General features: G+C 37.6%; 1 protein-coding gene across 1 annotated transcript in view; it reads left to right on the top strand.

The window, feature by feature from the left end:
• Positions 1-8,280, top strand: part of LOC130546200 (leucine-rich repeat transmembrane neuronal protein 4) — a 116,745-nt gene extending 108,465 nt beyond the window's left edge. The window contains exon 3 of the mRNA XM_057321332.1: positions 1,430-8,280. Coding sequence (XP_057177315.1) covers positions 1,430-1,768 — 339 coding nt within the window. The 3' untranslated portion in view covers positions 1,769-8,280. The remainder of the gene's footprint in view (positions 1-1,429) is intronic.
• Positions 8,281-19,648: the final 11,368 nt, after the last annotated feature.

Raw genomic sequence — 19,648 nt, 5'->3', positions numbered from 1 at the left:
GAATGATACATACATAAACTTAAGCTGGAATTATTAAAATGACTTGAAAGAATAACTAGCCATAACAAAATAATAGGTCATTGCTTACTTACACTTGTGTTGTTCCAAGTAAATTATGTATTACATTCCAAATCATTTGATTCAGTGGGGTGTTAACCCTTGCCAGTAGATGGGTTGATGAGTGAAAAAAACAAAGAACCAGAGGAGTACATTTGAATCATTCAGGCTGGTTTTACGAACCAAAATGATTGGCTCATTTAAGGTATGTCTGACTCAATATTAGTCATGGACATGCAAAGAAGAAATGTCAAGATTTTCAGTGAAATTAAAGATTGATTGTATATCACTTTTTTATAATATTGACACACGAGTTTTACGTTGTGTCAAACACAAGGTTGATCTATCCACCCATCTATCCATATCCATCCATCTATATTCATTCATCCATCCATTCATCTATATTCAACTATCTATCTATATCTATATAACTATCTATCCATCCATCCATATTCATCTATCCATCTATATAAGAAGAGTTTGGTCCCAAAATGAGATAACTACGTTTTTCAAATTTTTCAAAAATCATGTTTTTTTTATTGTGCATTCCAATTAATATAAATCAAACTGCAGTTGTTTTGTTTTGATTTAAGGCATAATAACTCCAAAAATACAGCTAACTAAATTAAAACACAATAAAAACATGATATAATAAAAAACATGATTTTTGAAAAAAATCTCATTTTATCTCATTTTAGAACCAAACTCTTCATATGTATATCTATCTATCTACGTATCTATATTTATCCATTAATCATTCATATTCATCCAACCATCCATCTATATATCAATCTATATTTATCCATCCATCCATATTCATCTATCCATCTACAGTATATAACCATCTATATTCATCCATCGATCCATACATACATATATACTTACATATCCGTCCATCCATATTTTCATCCATCCATAGCAATATTTCAATACATATTTGTATAAATCATTTTCTGCTGGATTTAAAATGTACTGTTATAATCATTGCTCTATTAAGTATGCATGTCAAATTTAATATAGGATGTACATTATTGACAAAAGTAAAAAAAATAGCAGAAAATAATGGCTTGCTATTCATGCAAAGCTTTCGTATGGTTTGAGAAGACTTTATTTAGGATACAGGACACTTGGGTGTAACTTTGGAGCTTGACACCCCTCGTCTCATCTACTTTAATTATCATAGTAGCAAAGATATTCATTATTTCACTTTTGTATTGCCTGTAGCAGTTTGCTCTATTGGAATGAGTAAATAATGACAGACTTCTTATTTTTTGTGTAAATGATCTTATTATTGACCGTTGTGGTAGTGGGTGTTTAAACGACTCGGAGGGTCTTGTTTAATATTTCTCTCTTTCTTTCGATTCATCCACAGGTGCCTCACCAGATGAGCACGCTGACCTTCTACAGGTACGAGCAGCCCATAGTGGACTACTGCCAGGCCCATCAACCGCTGCGGCTAAACATGAGCTACGAGGGTCCCCCGCAAAGCATGGAGGGGCTGGAGGAGCTTCCCCCTCGAGAGCGGAGCACCATCCAGACTGTAGCCCTTCCCGCCGTGCCCACCCTCAACACGGCCCCCCCGGGGCCCTGCTCACCACCCAACCAGAGAGCTCCCGTTGAGGGGCCCAGCATCTCTTACCCCACCACAGAACGCTCGGTTAGCTATCCAACGACAGAACGTTCCACCAGCACTCTCACTTTTAGACGCTAACGGCCCATCTCGGAAAGCAAGGCATGATGGGTAATTTAAAAGAGGCTGTGCCTGGGTGGTGATCCACATTCCACCGTGTAACCGCAGCGGTGCGACTCAAACTGTGCATACTGCTGCGGTATCTTCTGTGCTTACTGTTTCTCACGAACATAGAGATGTGAAGAACATTCCCACAACGTTGCCGGAGGATCTGGTGTACGGTACACTTCCATTGTGGAGTGTAGTGTATCCTGGAAAATGGGATTCCATGTCTTTGTCCATTTTTCTTTGTTCCCATTCAAAGGCCCTTACAACTTTTTTACTCTCCCCGTCCTGCTCAATAGCAAATTGAAAACCGGTGCAACGTGCATGAGACGTTAAACGTGGTTTTGGTTGCATTCAGCCCCTGCTCTGTACCGACGGGACGCCTCCTCTGTGGAGCAGATAATGGTGATTCTCCCATGCGGAGTGAGGAATTAAAAGGAATGTGCAATAAACAGGGTTTTTGACGAGAGAGAGAGAGAGAATGAAGAGAAGCATATTAATGTTCAGCTCTAGGGCCTCTCACTGTTATTTTCATTTAGTTGCCAGGGAGCGTCCATAAATGCATCACATTATTCGATTATGAAGACAGATCTGTCCAGACATGAGCATGGAAGATCTTGAGTATAAATAAAGCACTCATTAAAATCTAAATGAAGATTCACACAGCAAGGTCTTTCAGTGTGCACATGTACCAAAGATCACGCTTCTTTAGATGTACATATAGCTTGCGTTTCTTTTCAGAATATAATCAAACAACTGAATCTGTACGCACGCGTACTATGACGTTCGGACCTTTGCCATTTATGACAGACGACATTTTGCCTGTTTTATTTTTCAGTTCAGTTAGTACTGAAAACCAGAATTGAAGAATTCAGAGAAACTTTGTGTTCCTAGTTTTACTTATGGTGTGTGTGTGTGTTTGTGTGTGTGTGTGAAGGTAAAGAGTAATAAACCTTCTTTTTGTGGGCATGTCGGAGTCACCATACTCTCAAACCAGAAAGGTATTCTACTCAAATAAGTGAACACATTGTTCTTGTATGTTCTAAGTGTGTGTCACTTTGTTAACAAAATAGCGGCCAAATGTCGGTGTAATTAAATGTTTTGATATTCAGGAAGCTACTTTTAAATATGTTGACAGCTAAGGAGTTTGAGCTAACAAGATTATTTTAAAATTGTTGTTCCTGTGTGGTAGTAGTTGACCTGTGAAAGAAAATGTGCAATGTCCGCTATAGTGCCCCTTATGGCTACGCTAAGAATGAAAGTGACATTTCAGAACGTAACAGTACTGTATGTGAAAACTAACGCGCATAAAAAGTGTTCATTTACTTGCGTAGAATATGTTTCAGAGTGAAAAATCTCGTCCTAAACCAACTTCAAATGACTTCCCAATGATCTAAAGAAAATGACGAGGCTTGAACCTTTAATGACGGCCTTCCGAATTTTGTATTTAGGAGCATTTGCTTGGTTTTCTTAGTGAGTTGAGTTCATGTAGAGGTGGTCAGTAACCTCAGGTCATTTAATCTTAAAAAAAAAGATTTTCTGACTCCAGATGTCACTTAACAAAGAAGCTACACAGATGAAATTGCTTCAATTGGATGAAATGGCAAGAATTACAAATAGAAGTGACCAGGGGCAATTGGAACTTCATGATTTCCTTTTTTTTCTTCATTAGACGCCTTGTATAAATGTATTTTGGTATAAGATAAATATGTGCCAACAGTTAAACATTTACATTTCTTACATGTACATTATTACATTTTCATTATTATTTGCATTACATTTAACATATCTACTTTAAATCTATTACAAAAATGGGACGCTATGAGGCTGAGGTTTGGGGTCAACTAAAAATATATTAAACTTACAATATTAATACTTAAAATATATTAAACTCACTGTATGTGTATCTGTGTAACAGCACACATCTACATAAAAATGGCATTGCTTGAATTTAACGGAAAAGTTTTTGCATGTATGATGTACTAATTTATTCAGCCGTTAGAAATAATGGTTGTTTAATGCAAACGTCTAAGTGGGACCAACATTATAATTATTTGCAATAAGTCTAAATCCTTTTTCCTTGTGTTTTTACCAGCAGGATTTTTTTAATAATCCTGATATTTTAGTGATTAAGTCATACAATTTTCGTTTCATATTTAGTGTTACAGTTGCCCCTGACCTCACATACCTGAAAATTATTATTATATTATAAATCATAATTTGTTTCCAGTTTCTAAGTCTCTTCACTCCATCTCATTTGTGATTACAAAGCGACTATTGACTCTTGTTTTATTTGTCCCTACTCCCCACCTACATGTAATCCAAGATCATCAACCTTTTTCAAAAAATATGCTTGTATGACTTTTACATACAGTCATTACATTACATAACATGTCTTAAAAAGCTTCACAGTTCCCAAATCACTCACCATAATTTACTGTCATTACAAATCATTGAATAATCTTTTTGAAATTGTGTTTCTCTGACCCTGAACATGGACATACGAATAGGTAACAAATATGGAATTATTGTCTGTAAACTGATTTTTTCACCCTGCGTGCCTGTGTGTGTGGACTTCACACGATGAATGTGGACATGGAACCTCACCATCGGTCAATGTGGACACTGCTACGTTCATTCAAATCTCAACTTGTTCAGTGGAAGGCTCCAGAACGAAGACTGGTGGTGACATCATCACCTGTGTTTCTCAGGAGCCGTGGTAACCGCTCTGGCCACACCCCCAAGGTTGGCGTGTTCAGCCTTGCTAGTAATGGGAACAGAATTAACCGGAAAGCTCCACCGAGAGACGTGGAGAGGCAAGAAACTGATGTCATGGCGAGAAAAGCGACGTGATCGTATAGACATTTGGGAGTGTTTCCCGACAACCGTCGACTCTTCTTCATATGTTTATCTTGTAAATAGAGAGCATAAAGAAACATATTGTTATGCTTCTTTTGACACACGTTTTGTGAAACGGACAGATCCTCAAGCTGTTTAAACGCGCACCTGATCAAAGATTACGCTTGTAGAGAGAAACGATATGACCCCTCATTTCCAAGATTGATATTTTTCTATCTGCTGTTTGTATTAAGTTCCTCATCTCACGGTAGATTTTCAGCTTCTTTGTATCCCTTCCTCACCGATATTTGTCATGTATTCGTTTTGAAAATCGAAAGGAGGATATCCATACTCATTTTATTGTGATATTGGCTTTGATTCTGGTATGTGCTCTAATCTGATTCAGCACTGGCCTTCAATCTTTCTTCTTGGATCAAATTTTCTAGCAGCCCAGGCAAATAATATCAACTTGTTCAGTGAGACTGGCTTGTAGTTTGCTCCGAGGCTTCATTCGTGATGTATCGGGTACATTGGCTTGATGTCATTAGGCAAATGCTAATAGGGTTACCTGCCCACTGCATTTCAATTCTAAGTAAGTTGCGAGAACTTTACAACCTCATAAAACGTTCCTCACAGCCAAGCATTAGCTCAGTGGCATTGTTTCGGAAAATCCATGCGTAGACGATGTGGTTTAGGGGGAAAGATGAAAATAAGATTATTACAAAGATATAATATTTATTTGTATCAAATAGAAATGATTATATTCATATCTGATTATATATTTGAGCGCGCTAGGATTATTTGTTTGATGGGGTATCAGTTTGTCCACTCGGCCCACAGCCATCTATTCAGAAATTCATAATTTGAAGATTTTTCAGTTCCAAACTAATTAACTAGAAATGCCTGCGATAGCATCCAATCACATCTGCTATTTGGATGAGTTACCTTGACTAGATCCCCTAAGCCATCATTCAAAGCAATGATTCACCTCCTCCACAAAATGTTCAATCTTGAACGCTTATGTAATTTCCTCTCTCCGTAATTCTGCAATATACCAGCAGAATGTGCTTCTCCACGTTTCCTTTTTTGGTCTCTTGATACAAACTCATCAGTTAACCAAGCAACGGTGAGCCGTTTTGTGTGCGGAGCTTTAGGATGTAATTTTGCTAATGTAGTAACAATTTGCTGCTGCGGTCATTTACGTAAGACGCAACATTTGTTTTCCATCACGCCCATGCATCTTTGCTTGCGTTTCGCATTTTTGAAGTTTCCGTTATGATCATTCGAAACGTTGGGTACCGTGATTTGTTTTTAATGTTTACAAAGCAAAACATTCATTTTCCAAACAAACCGTCAGTAAACATGCTATTAACGCTGCGTAGAGCAAACAAGCCAGATGCTTATTTTTCATTATCCATGCAGGATGTTCTTCATAACACTGGTTGTGGGTGTAATTCACTAATATTCAAAGACGATTCAGTTCATTCACACGAAAGCTGAAAAACCGCTAGTGCTAGAAAAAACAAAACTCCAAAGAGATGCCCGTTCGTTTTTTGGTTGGTTTGTTTTTATTTCCCTTGTGTTTTGGGTGTCTGTTGGGAACACATATTTCCCTCAAGGGTTGGTTTTAAATGAAGGCAGCAGACTTTCTTACTTCTGTTTTAATTCTCAAAGACGTGTCTAATGTACATATCCAGAAGGACGGGAAAAGAAAAAGCCACAACAGAAGGAAACCGAGCTAATCGGCCATTTCATTCCCCTCAGCCGTATACTAAAAAAATTGGGGTGAAAGTCTTGTGAGGAGCTCTGCGCAGCACACGTGCAAACACATACATCTGCTCATCTGTGCAGACACTGGAGAAGAAAAAAACCCTTGCTTATCTCCAGGCTTGCACATGGCTTAGGTAGTGGCGTTGTCAGTCTGTGGGGGTTGGCCCATGGGGCTAACATCTGCTGCTTTTGTGGACTTGGCTTTGTCACCATACTTATTCCCTGTCTACTAAATCTGCCACATTCAGCCAGAGCTCCAGCCCACAAAACTCTCTAAACATTGAGTGGCGTGATTGGTTGTAACTGAATGCTGGACAAAATGGCCAGATAAATATTGGAACGAAGACCCGAAGGCTCCGTTCCAAAATCTAGTGAGCTGCCCTGCATGCTTGAAGACAGCATCTTAACATTCATGAAACATCATAAATGATTAAATCTGCTAAGGGCATGACTTTACAGACTTTAGAGTAGAAGCCATATTTAATTTCACATGATCAAGGCTGTAATAGATTGAATACTGTAAGTCTGTTCAAGGGACAGTCTAGATCACATCATTTATCAACTCAAGTCTTCTGGTGTGTTTCGCCCATAGAAATTTTGCTTTGTATTTTCAGTTTCATTGGCCGAACAACTGACACCCAGATACATGATAGCGTGAACAGACTGTATTCCATACCATACAGAGTTGTTTTGCTTTTGAAATAAAGCTTGTTGACTCACATCATTCATGCTGATGGTGAAATGTATTGATCGGTTTCGTTCTGTGTAGTTTTGGTTCGTTTTGTATTGACGTTCGCTGTCAGTCAAAAGCTTGTACACACTTCTGAATGTGTGCTTCTCTATAAACAAGTATAAACAAATATTTTGTTTGACAAACCAGTTTTAATGGATCAGTTGGACCATGTAATGGTGGAGAACAAGTCTAGTTCACTGGGATGTATACAAAGCATCCCAGAATGCACCTGCATGTTGTTAGCTTTAAAGATGCTAAAACAGCAAAATAGCTTTGACACTTTTTGACTTTTTAACTAAATAATTCTTTCATCATTTGTGCTGTTTTGAAGTTGTGATTTGTAATGTGGAAGTTAGCAATAATAATGCAAGAATGTGTGTAGAGTTTTGACTGGTAGTGAACTTGTCGCAGTACCTCCCACGTTTCCACAGAAACCCAAACACTTCAGACATTTTTGGTTTTTGTTTCAAAGTCAATCCAGCATGTTCAAGGCTGAAGATTTATTTTAATTGTAAAGCAGAGCTCCTTTGTAAGAAATAACCGGTGCTCAGCCAAGACCTCCAGTTCTATCTACTGAAGTAATTTACAGTATAGACAAGAGCCATGACATCACTGCTAATTGTGCGGATATCAATGATCATTGCCGTGATGATTTATGGAGAACTCAAACTAACGATTCAAGGAAAATTTTGGCTTTTTTGTTCCAATTCATTTTCCCCGTTCAATATATTAATGGATTACATAGGGCAAAAACACAATGAAAAGCAATATTGTCTCATTTGTATTCTCCCCTTCCATCTCATCCCCTGTAGGCCATTAACTTCTATAAAAACTCATGTTTCTCTGGCTTCGCCTGGTCTCAGGCTGTGGGGTATTTTTTTCTGTGGGATGTAAATATGCATTGTTATATTCCTTTGGTTAGTTTGCTGTTGTTTTCTTTTGTTTTCATCTGTACGCAGATTGAAAACTGTTGTGTGAAGACCTGCTCCAAATGCAAAAATGTGGCTCTTTGAGTATATTATTGTCAGAAAAACAATGTTTTGTAAAAATTTTCTTGATGAGACCAGAATTAAAGTAATTTAAAGATCTAATGTACAAGAATGTCCGTCTGCACTTATTAAGTCTACATGTGCATGTTTGATTCTGAAGTAAACATCTTTAACTACAAATATTCTGGTGGGAATTCACTTCGACTGAATCGCGCCTGCTGGTACCTTTATTTATTTGCATGTGTTGTTTCTGCTGTTTCAGGAACCGATTTCACTAAAGAATTCATGCAAATGAGGCAATGGTGTAAACATGCAATTCCCATCTTGCGGTTGGTTCTGAAAGCTGGATTTGTCGAGGATGCCGTAAACTACCAAGATCTGGCTGTACAGCATCGCTCCACCACTGCTATCCAGGCACCTGAATCCAGTCTTTAACATGCCAAAATCACACTTGTTTACACGGCACCCCTGGACAGACGCCTGGTTATAATGCTCTTCTCCATCACATGATCGTCATTTGATGAATTGCCGCTGCCATGATCAATAGCACACGTAAACAAACAACTCTCTTAAATAAAATTGCATTTCCCGTCTGCTTTATATGGCGTTAATTGCTCCAGGCAAGTGGCATTGAGGTTTGTGAATAAGGCGCATTCTTTAATAACCTTAATTTGCAATGAAAGGACGCAATGACTCAATTCTAAAAAGAACGAATTTTAATATGCATTGTGCCAGATGCGGGGTAAAAGCGATTGTCAAGAGCCATGGGTGCAAGAGAGTCATAAACAATTGAAATACTATTGAAATCCTGCATGGCACAATGGTGTGTCAGCACATTTTTACACTGGATTGTAAACTGATTAGTAAATAAATTAGGGCTGTCAAATGATTAATCGCATCCAGAATAAAAGTTTGTCTACATTTTATATATACTGTATATATATGTGTGTGTGTGTGTGTGTGTGTGTACCGTGCATATTTATTTTTTATTTATAATGATATACAAATACATGCATATATTTAAGAAAAATATAAAAATGATGAAACGTCTATATATAATTTAAATAATTTAAATCTAAATATTTCCTAAATAGCCTATGTATACATGTATGTGTTTATAAATACAAAATTAATATGCACAGTACACATACAGTATGTAATGTAAACTCAAACTTTTATTCTGGATGTGTTTAATCGCGATTAATCGTTTGACAGCCCTAAAATAAATAAAAAAATTTGAATGCTGTACTATCCTGTAAAATCCCCCCTCTGTTGTCAGCAACGCTTTATCAGAGTACAATTCCTAGTTCACGGTTTCAAAAAGGCAATTTTGGGACAGCATTTCACAAAATGTCCCCTAATTTTACATAGTAGACCCGGTTCAATTCAATCCTTTTTCGAATCAGTACAAAAGGCGAAACGGCACCAGAGGTCAGCACACGTTGCTCTCTATCTCCCCTTTATATCCTGTTCTCAAAAAAGAGGACTGCCATTCAATATGCCCTCATGCGCCCAAATGGTGGGATGAGATGGGGACATTTCAAGTCCGGCTTGCGGGGCCACAAGTGTGCTAGAAATTCTCCTCCGCTCAAAGGTTAGGCACCCCGCTGGGGCCTTTAAACTTAAACTGGGCCCGAGAGAAGCTATAAGCTGCTTATTTATTACTGCATTTCCTTTCTTTCACTTCTTCGCTTGGTTTGCAGGATGGCCACCATGAGCTTAATCAAGAGGACAATAAATGTTATCGTTTCGGGTTATGATATGAGATCGCTGAACTGTGCTACTGTCGAGTCGCCACTTTGAAAGTAGCTTTTGTAGCTATATGCTACCTGTGAATGAAAGCGGTTATGCTACAATACATAATGATAATAAAAATAAAACCTATTTAAAGGGATAGTTCACATAATGACATTTCTGTCACCATTTATTTATCCTCATATCATTCACTCTTTCCTCTGTGAAACACAAAAGAAGATATTTTGAGAGAAGTGGTTTTGTGTCTATGCAATGGAAGTCAATGGGGACCCTGGTTGTTTAGTTACCAACATTCTTCAGATTAACTTCCTTTGTGTTCTGCAGAAAAAGAAGGTCATACAATTACAGACATGAGGGTAAGTAGCCTATATGAAAGACTTATTTTTATTTTTGGAAGTATCCCTTTAAGGCATATTTTTAGGGTGTTTGGAAGTCATTTAATTAGGGTGACAGCATTTAAAACAAATTGCTTATTTTACATTTAACACAACTAATAAGTCCATTTAGGACAAAACCACAGACAAATTATTTTTAGATGACTGCATTTCATTAACACCTGAACACAGCGTGACAAACAGCACTGAAGCATTTTTGACATATTACACTTAACAGATTGTTAAAGGGAAAGCTAGCGTTTTGCAAAATGTAGTTAAGTTGGTTCGTTCTGTCCGTAGTTATTAATTTAGTTCCATGTCATGCTTACAGAGAAAAACAGTAGCATGCCCTTTCATGTGGACATAGCTTGCTGTACTTTCTGGCATTCAGGCCTTTCCATTAGCATTGTCAAAACGAGAACCAGGGCCTTAAAATCTTGCATTTTAATTAATGTCAAATCCTTACAAAGTTATCAATAATTGGCACGGCCTGTGATCACATTTTTGTTAAAGGGGTCATATGGCGCAAATACGTGTTTTTCTGTGTCTTTGGTGTGTTATAAGTTGCCCATGCATGTAATAGACACGTAAAATTTCAAAAATGAAAGTGTCGGATCAAAAGATGAATTCTATCTAAAAGCGAATGCTCACCCAGACCTGACTGAAACGCCTCGTGTAACCACACCCACACAAATCTACATCAGTTCGTGGTGTGATTTGACTAAGACCGCCCAAATGTATTCGCAAGTAAGGTGGGTGTACCTGTCAGTACAATTGCTTTGGAACCTGATGTTTCAAATATGGTAAGAGGCGTTACATTTCCGTCACACGCTTGCAGTATTCGACCAATCACTACGCACTGGTTAACTGGGCAATCATAGCACACCTCGCTTTTCAGAGCAATGAGCTGAAGAGCATTTTAGAGAGGCGGGGCAAAGAGGAGATACAAACATACACGGTATGTAGAAAATACAGCGTTTTTTAACCTAAAATGGTGTATGCACATTGCATTATATGTGTTAATATTTTTTATCCGTGTCATATGACCCCTTTAAATATAGCTCTAAGATTTAATGTGTGGAACACAAACCTGACTCGTCTGTGTGTTGTGGTACTCATGTTGGCCCATGACGTGTGTGCGTGCAGGAGGTCAGCAGCTTCATAATTATTCTGTGTGTGTTTTCACGGTGCCCTTTAAGGCTGCACGGTTGCCAGGTTGTTTTAAAGGTTCTTTGTAATAGAGGCCATCAGATAGCTGATGACTGAAAAGACAGACACTGTCAAGGAGAAAAACCAAGTCTAACATTTTCTGATGCTCCTATTTCCTATAGCAACAATCACAGTTGTTAAATTCCATAATGGTTGTGAGGGAAAGTTGGACAGAGGAGCTTCATTTAACAGCTCGGGGCTCTAACAAAAGGTGAACTTTAACAGAAGACAAAAGGTATGAGAGGAATGCATTGCGAGAATGTTGTTGTTAGAAGCTATTTTATTCTTTTCCTATCTCTTTTTTTCTGATGAACACCAGCGTTTACCCAAAGTAAACAGGTTTTCCGTGGTACCCCTGGAGAATTTGCTGTGGTAAATAATGCAGTATTTATTTGCTCTTACCAGCTTGAGCGCTTAACATGGTACATAATAGATTATGATTTCAAACAGATGGAATACCACCACAGGTTTCCACCTGTTTCACGCCTTTGCCATTTCTTCTGTCATCATCCATAAATCTGGAGCCCAATTATCAACATCTGATGAACAATATTATTGACCTGCGAGAAAGAAACAACTGTTTAAAAAGTTCCCGATTGACCAAGTACTTTAAATGTAGCGGGACCTGGCAACACAGCTCCCAGCGTCTAACATCTCACTTCAAACTTTGTCTCTGGATGGATGTATAAGTCATTATAGTTATAGTTAACTTTATTAAGATACAAATAATTTTATTTGCTTTATTTAGTGTTATAAAAGAACACACGCGCCCGGCAGAACATACAGCGCGTGTCTCCATTTCCTTAATAATACGCTTGACATTGCCATGGAGAAAACATGTTCTTGTGGTGAGTTTGTGTGATTTTCAATATTTGACGCAAACATTANTTGGAACCTGATGTTTCAAATATGGTAAGAGGCGTTACATTTCCGTCACACGCTTGCAGTATTCGACCAATCACTACGCACTGGTTAACTGGGCAATCATAGCACACCTCGCTTTTCAGAGCAATGAGCTGAAGAGCATTTTAGAGAGGCGGGGCAAAGAGGAGATACAAACATACACGGTATGTAGAAAATACAGCGTTTTTTAACCTAAAATGGTGTATGCACATTGCATTATATGTGTTAATATTTTTTATCCGTGTCATATGACCCCTTTAAATATAGCTCTAAGATTTAATGTGTGGAACACAAACCTGACTCGTCTGTGTGTTGTGGTACTCATGTTGGCCCATGACGTGTGTGCGTGCAGGAGGTCAGCAGCTTCATAATTATTCTGTGTGTGTTTTCACGGTGCCCTTTAAGGCTGCACGGTTGCCAGGTTGTTTTAAAGGTTCTTTGTAATAGAGGCCATCAGATAGCTGATGACTGAAAAGACAGACACTGTCAAGGAGAAAAACCAAGTCTAACATTTTCTGATGCTCCTATTTCCTATAGCAACAATCACAGTTGTTAAATTCCATAATGGTTGTGAGGGAAAGTTGGACAGAGGAGCTTCATTTAACAGCTCGGGGCTCTAACAAAAGGTGAACTTTAACAGAAGACAAAAGGTATGAGAGGAATGCATTGCGAGAATGTTGTTGTTAGAAGCTATTTTATTCTTTTCCTATCTCTTTTTTTCTGATGAACACCAGCGTTTACCCAAAGTAAACAGGTTTTCCGTGGTACCCCTGGAGAATTTGCTGTGGTAAATAATGCAGTATTTATTTGCTCTTACCAGCTTGAGCGCTTAACATGGTACATAATAGATTATGATTTCAAACAGATGGAATACCACCACAGGTTTCCACCTGTTTCACGCCTTTGCCATTTCTTCTGTCATCATCCATAAATCTGGAGCCCAATTATCAACATCTGATGAACAATATTATTGACCTGCGAGAAAGAAACAACTGTTTAAAAAGTTCCCGATTGACCAAGTACTTTAAATGTAGCGGGACCTGGCAACACAGCTCCCAGCGTCTAACATCTCACTTCAAACTTTGTCTCTGGATGGATGTATAAGTCATTATAGTTATAGTTAACTTTATTAAGATACAAATAAATTTATTTGCTTTATTTAGTGTTATAAAAGAACACACGCGCCCGGCAGAACATACAGCGCGTGTCTCCATTTCCTTAATAATACGCTTGACATTGCCATGGAGAAAACATGTTCTTGTGGTGAGTTTGTGTGATTTTCAATATTTGACGCAAACATTAGATAATTAAGACATGCGCAAAACTGCACTGTGCATGTGCACAAGGTATTTTTGAATCCGAATATTTTGATTCAAACGTTTACATTGTTCATTTTTTCCTCTTGATCGAATTGCTTTCGGTCTACACCACCCCTTTCGATCCGATCGAAATTTAAATCGTATCGACCTCAATCGGATCGATTATTGTGTTTACATGAAGGCTTTTTAGAGTGGATTATTTGGTTGCATGTAAACGTGGCTAATGAGTAATTATCATTTTCCGGCATTTATTAATGTTTATTAATGTTAGTTGATACAAATACTATTGTTCATGTTAGTTCAATGTGCAAATACAACTTTGAATTGTTGAAATTAGCATTAACTAAGATAATAGAAACTGATGTAGAAGTATTGTTCATCGTCATTTCATTTAAGCTAAAGCATTACCCATGTTAACAAATACAACCTTATTTAAAGTGTTAACATGCTATCTATACATTTTCATATTATCTATATGATCTTATACTGTAAGTGTATCTCGTTTTATTAATGTTTAGATATCAGATATTTACTAGAAAACAAGACAAACATATTAAGGAATCGCTCTTAACACCTCAATAAGACTCTAAATACATACTGTAAAAAGTTGTATTTAGGCTTAATGTGCACGCAACGCAATTAGCTGCAAAGCTGTTCTAAATTCATACCTCTAAATTCATTCCAAGCCATTTGTGTCCCATATTTGCCGGTGCTCCAGGAAGATAATAGACGGACATTTAAAGAAGCTTAACGACAAAATGATTTCCCCCAGTCACCAGCAGCACAGAGCCCCCGAAATTCTGAAGATGAACTAATTTATCAGTATAATAGGGCAAATTTATCAAGACACATTGGTCCCAGCAGGACATGGACTTCACTGGTAGGGGTCTAATGACTCAGGGAAAAAATAATCACCATCGCAGCATGTGGACGGCCATCGAGAGGCTACGGTCCCTTCGCGCCATTGGTCATAGATGTTGTTAGCTGTCTGAAAAGCAGTTTGGAGCACCTGAAGAAGAAAGCTGTTTAACTTGGATGAATCATTGGAAATAACTTGCGAAGCCATTGTTTGAAAATGCCAATTTACTTAAAAAATTGTGTTTTTCTTAACTTTCTTATTTCTTAACTTTCCGAATATTATTAATTCATATAACAACTATTAATATTAAACATCAAATTGGTGATGTTTCTCAACATTTTATATACACAGAGCACACATTCATTGCATTTTCCTGTCCTCTTTTGATCGACAGGATATATCGACCCTCATTACCGCCGTTTTAAAACTATCGGTCGATAGCTTGAAAAATCACTTTTATCAACTGATAGCGATTATTGGCCGATATATCTCTACTAAAAATACACGCTGTACTTGTTGTACCTGAAATAACATTCCTACCAACAAATCAGATTTTAGAAGGATTAGATTTACTGTGCGTTCACACCGCCAGTGACACCCAGCGACAAAGCGAGGCGATGTCATTCATTTCAATGGAGAGCCGCCGACTTCCACAGTGGCGACAGGAAGTGGGCGTGTGGAGCGACTTTTTCAGAGCTGTACGTTGTTCAGTCAATAAGCACATCAACATGGTCACCTGCCATTAAGCGAGTTTTGTCTTATGATTGCCATTGCTTTTCATCAATACAGTTAGCGCATGTGAAACATGAGCTGCCATTATGTTCATGACCATTCTGCTTGACGCATTCAATCATTTCCTGGTTGACCGATGGACCTGCAATTACACCGACAATTTAACCTCGGCACACACAATTTTTCACATTGCTTCAAAACTGCTACAGTTTTTCTATGCACTAAAATTGATATACTTTTACATGACAAAAACAGTACATACTTTTAGTGTACAGTATAAGTAGGCAAATGGGGATGCAGCATAATTTTCTTATTTTCTTCGAAACTGCCATTTATCAAAGACCGTTTAAAAAATGCGCACATAAACTCATTAGTCCCCTGTGGATCAGCAGTTTGAAGCATAAATATGCAAAGTCGGCGCATAGAGTCGGGCTGAAACAATCGCTGCACTGCTGTGTCAGCTCTCAGTTTCACTTTCAGTTTTAGCAGCGTCTGAATGGAGGCGGGGCTCATTTGAATATTCATGTCCTGCGTATACTTAACGAAACTGAGGCGTAGTTGCATTCAAGCTATTTTAAAACAGGAAAAATAATTTTCACAAGAAAAAAACGTTTAAATATGTATATGTATTAAATATGATTAGTTTTAAGGGATGAAATGATCAACCACAGGGGGATTTTAAGGGTTTCATTTAATGCGTTGGGTGCTTTAAATCTATTTTTAATTCACAATTTTTTGAATGAGCCACAAATGTGTGTACTGATGGGATATTTACTAATATGATGCCGTTTAAAACACTTGTCCATTGAAAAACAAGGATATGAGCAAAAAAACAATGTGGCTTCATAGCAATCAAGGCACTTCACAGCAAACACAATAGCAAACATGCTCCAACATTTGCACGTCCCCGCAAGCCAACAAATATCAGTGGCCACTGCATGAAAAGGCTTAAACGGTGTGGAGAAACACAATCGTGCTAGTGAGGATACGCTGTTACTCATCTCCTGACACAGCTGTCTCCCTAGATATTTATTTAGAGGGAATATGAGGTGTGTCCAGGAAAACACAGTGATGGGTTGACCCAGCATCCTACAAACCCAAAAATTTTTATTGCTACTTCTTCACCCACCTGCCACAACAACAGGGGTTTAGACAACAGCTTAAACTCAGCCCAAACTTCCCATTTCAATTTGAAAATACAAATAAAAAATATTTTCATCTGGAATTTGGGAGACATTATGTCATGATAATTTTAACTAAACACAGGCCTACAAAATAAATCCAGAATTTTGAAGTGGTCTCTTAATTTTTCTGTGATTGTACATACCCCATCCTATCATATGTTATAAAGAACTGTATTCACGGCATGCAAAATCTGCCTCCGAATAATTACAGGATCTGTGTCTAAATTACCATCTGTAATCAGTCGATGAAATTACAGTTCTTTGCACTCATTACCTGGAGAGTGCCACAATAGACTCCCGTTGCGGAATGTGAACACAGACGTTCCTTGCGTCAGTTTTAGGTTTGCAAGAGAGGATCTCTAGGTGGGACCACAGTTGTAAAGCAGCCATTAAACAAGTCATTGGACAGAATGAGAGCCAGCCCCTCCCATATACATCCATTTTCTTCGCTAAATTTAGTCTTTACACTGTGTCAAGCTGTTAGCACGAGTGTGAAAGTCCATTACATTTCACCAAATTACTCGGAAACAGCAGAAGAATATAGATACTCTGGATGTATTCTTGAGACGACACTGAAACTTTAAAGCCCTTTTTCCTTCATCAAAGGTCACAACAAAATGTTTGGCATTTTAATGTCCTTGCTAAATACAGATGCAAAGAATTTAAAGCAGGGACGTTACTATGGGTTACGAAAGATCACAAGGAAGGAATATCAAAGAAAGCGACCCTCTAATCACCTTTCCTTGTTGCCATGGCGTTACGGTCCCGTATACAAGAAAAATTCACCATTGCCTATTTATCACACATTTCAACCTTCTTGCTGAAGAAATGATTTTTTGTTAGCCACTGTTTTTTTTCACGGCAATCAATCGACGCATCAAACCGATCATTTCTGTCAAGACCAAGCACTGTTTCGACATCAATCATGATTCTGAAGCCGTAAAACGTCAGGTGAGTCAAAAGCCTGTAATATGGGTAAGAAAGAGTTAAATGTTCTAGAGATGCCTGTGATTTGAGCAAAAAAGAGTGATGTGTACGCACAAAAAGTATGATTATGTTGTTGCACAATTATCTGTAAAATTACTAGCTTCAGGTGGAGGTGCTTTTACTTGCACTATAAGAGGCAAATTGGGTCTATTTGTAAGGGTTTTTAATGGAACTTTTGAATTGGTAAAGAAAACACTTTTTTTGCTTTTGGTAGCACTGTTTTGTGCAGATAAATGTGTAAAAAGCCATTTATTCGCAACACGGGAACAACCAGTCTCTGCTTAATTTACTAAACTGCTTACTCCAATTCATTTTATTCATGATGTTAAAGCATGACTCGCTCTTTTCTACTCAATTTTCTAGTCTCAGTTTGTTGAAGCAACTTTAGCATTGGATTGGGCAAAAGGGAAGCACCCCTCAGTCAAGTGTTAAAGGGACAGTCCACCCAAAAATGAAAATCCTGTCATCATTTACTCGCACTCAAGTTGTTCCAAACCTTTATACATTTCTTTGTTCGGTTCAACACAAAGAAAGATATTTGGAAGAATGTTAGCAACTGACATTTCTGAGACATTACTGACTAACATAGTAGAGAAATAAAATGGCAGTCAATGGTGCCCCAAAACTGTTTGCCTTCCTAAATTCCTCAAAATATCTTCTTTTGTGTTCAACAGAAGAAAAGAATTACAAAATTGTTCCTACTATGCTAGTAAATGACGTCCAAGAAAGGAAAAGTGCTAACATTCTTATATATCAAATATCTTTGTGTTCAACAGAACAAATACATTTACATACTGTAGGTCTAGAACAACTAGAGGGTGAGTAATATTCACAACAGAATTTGCATTTTTGGGTGGAGTATTTCCTTAAAGCTGAAATCCGTAACATTTGCCTTTATATTGCCATTTCTATATAAAACATACAATAGCAGGGCACTTTACATATCTTTACGTGGTTTGAATAAAATCGTACCCAAGCTCAATTTATACGCACTGTAAATCATTATTATAAGCATATCATTGCAGGTCATGAGACCATTTAGATTTTTATGTACTTGCCCAATAACTTATTTTTGATGTTTTAACCACAGATAGCAACTATAAGAACAACAAATGTGACAAATTAAATTGATGCTATAACTTCGAAGTAACTCCATTTGATCTTACTGCAGTGTTTATAACTCAATCATAGCTTTGTAATATACTGTAAATGCAGTATCTGAAGTTCTGTAAACACGTTTTAATATATCCCCTATAAAAATGTACATTGTTGTTATTACAATGCCTTTAAATAAAGTCTTGCTGGCTGATTGCCATGTTGGATGACATAAACTAGAGATGTCGAACAGTAGGCTATTGTAGATCAATTATGTGCTGGATGCTAGACAACACAACATGACTCATGACTTGTTTATCTCAAAGATCACATCAGTGGTCTTGTTGAATAGAAAAGAGCCCTTTAGCAAAACAGCAGGCACTTACATAAGAAATCTGTGATGTTTTACCATTGTAGCATATGGCAACCCACAGACTTTGTGTGTGTTATTAACATCACAAAAACAGTCAGATCTTGAGAAAAGATTTGTAATCATATTCGTAACAACAACATACAGTAAGAGTGACAAAAACAATAATAAAGACCAACACTAACATAATTTGCATTGGAAAATAAGGATTAAAAAAGCATTACAAATGCCAAGTAAAAAAACAACAATCAATGCCTTTATGGTGCGCTGTAAGGATTTGCAAAAAATATAGTTCGACTGTGAATATGCACATATCATCTCAGCATAAAAACAGGGAATAACAAAAAGGAAAGAGATGTCATTTCCATATGAATGACTCTCAGGCTGTAATTTCCGAATTCAAAGCTTTCGACATATGAAACTACATTGATAAGGGCCTTCATGAAACATGCTCAGCCCACTCAGTTCTGTCCTCTCCTGCATTTGAATAACTACAGACACACTATTTCTATCTCTGTGTGACCATGATTCATAGCCGTAAAACCAAATACACGCCGCGCGCATGACCGAACGTTGGTGTCATTATAATTGTATAGAGATAATTGTTTGTCTAAACTATGTAAACACGAACTACAGAACGCGATAACGCCGCATCATTCCAAGCACATTTACCTATTGATAAATCACCCTGTGAGAGTCAATTAATGTGCTGGATCTAAACGTCTTCTTTGGGACTAAA

This window comes from Triplophysa rosa, linkage group LG22 (genome assembly GCF_024868665.1).
Source record: "Triplophysa rosa linkage group LG22, Trosa_1v2, whole genome shotgun sequence".
NCBI classification, from domain to species: domain Eukaryota; kingdom Metazoa; phylum Chordata; class Actinopteri; order Cypriniformes; family Nemacheilidae; genus Triplophysa; species Triplophysa rosa.
Note: the sequence above shows the minus strand (reverse complement) of the source record. Positions and strands in the feature narration are given on the sequence as shown.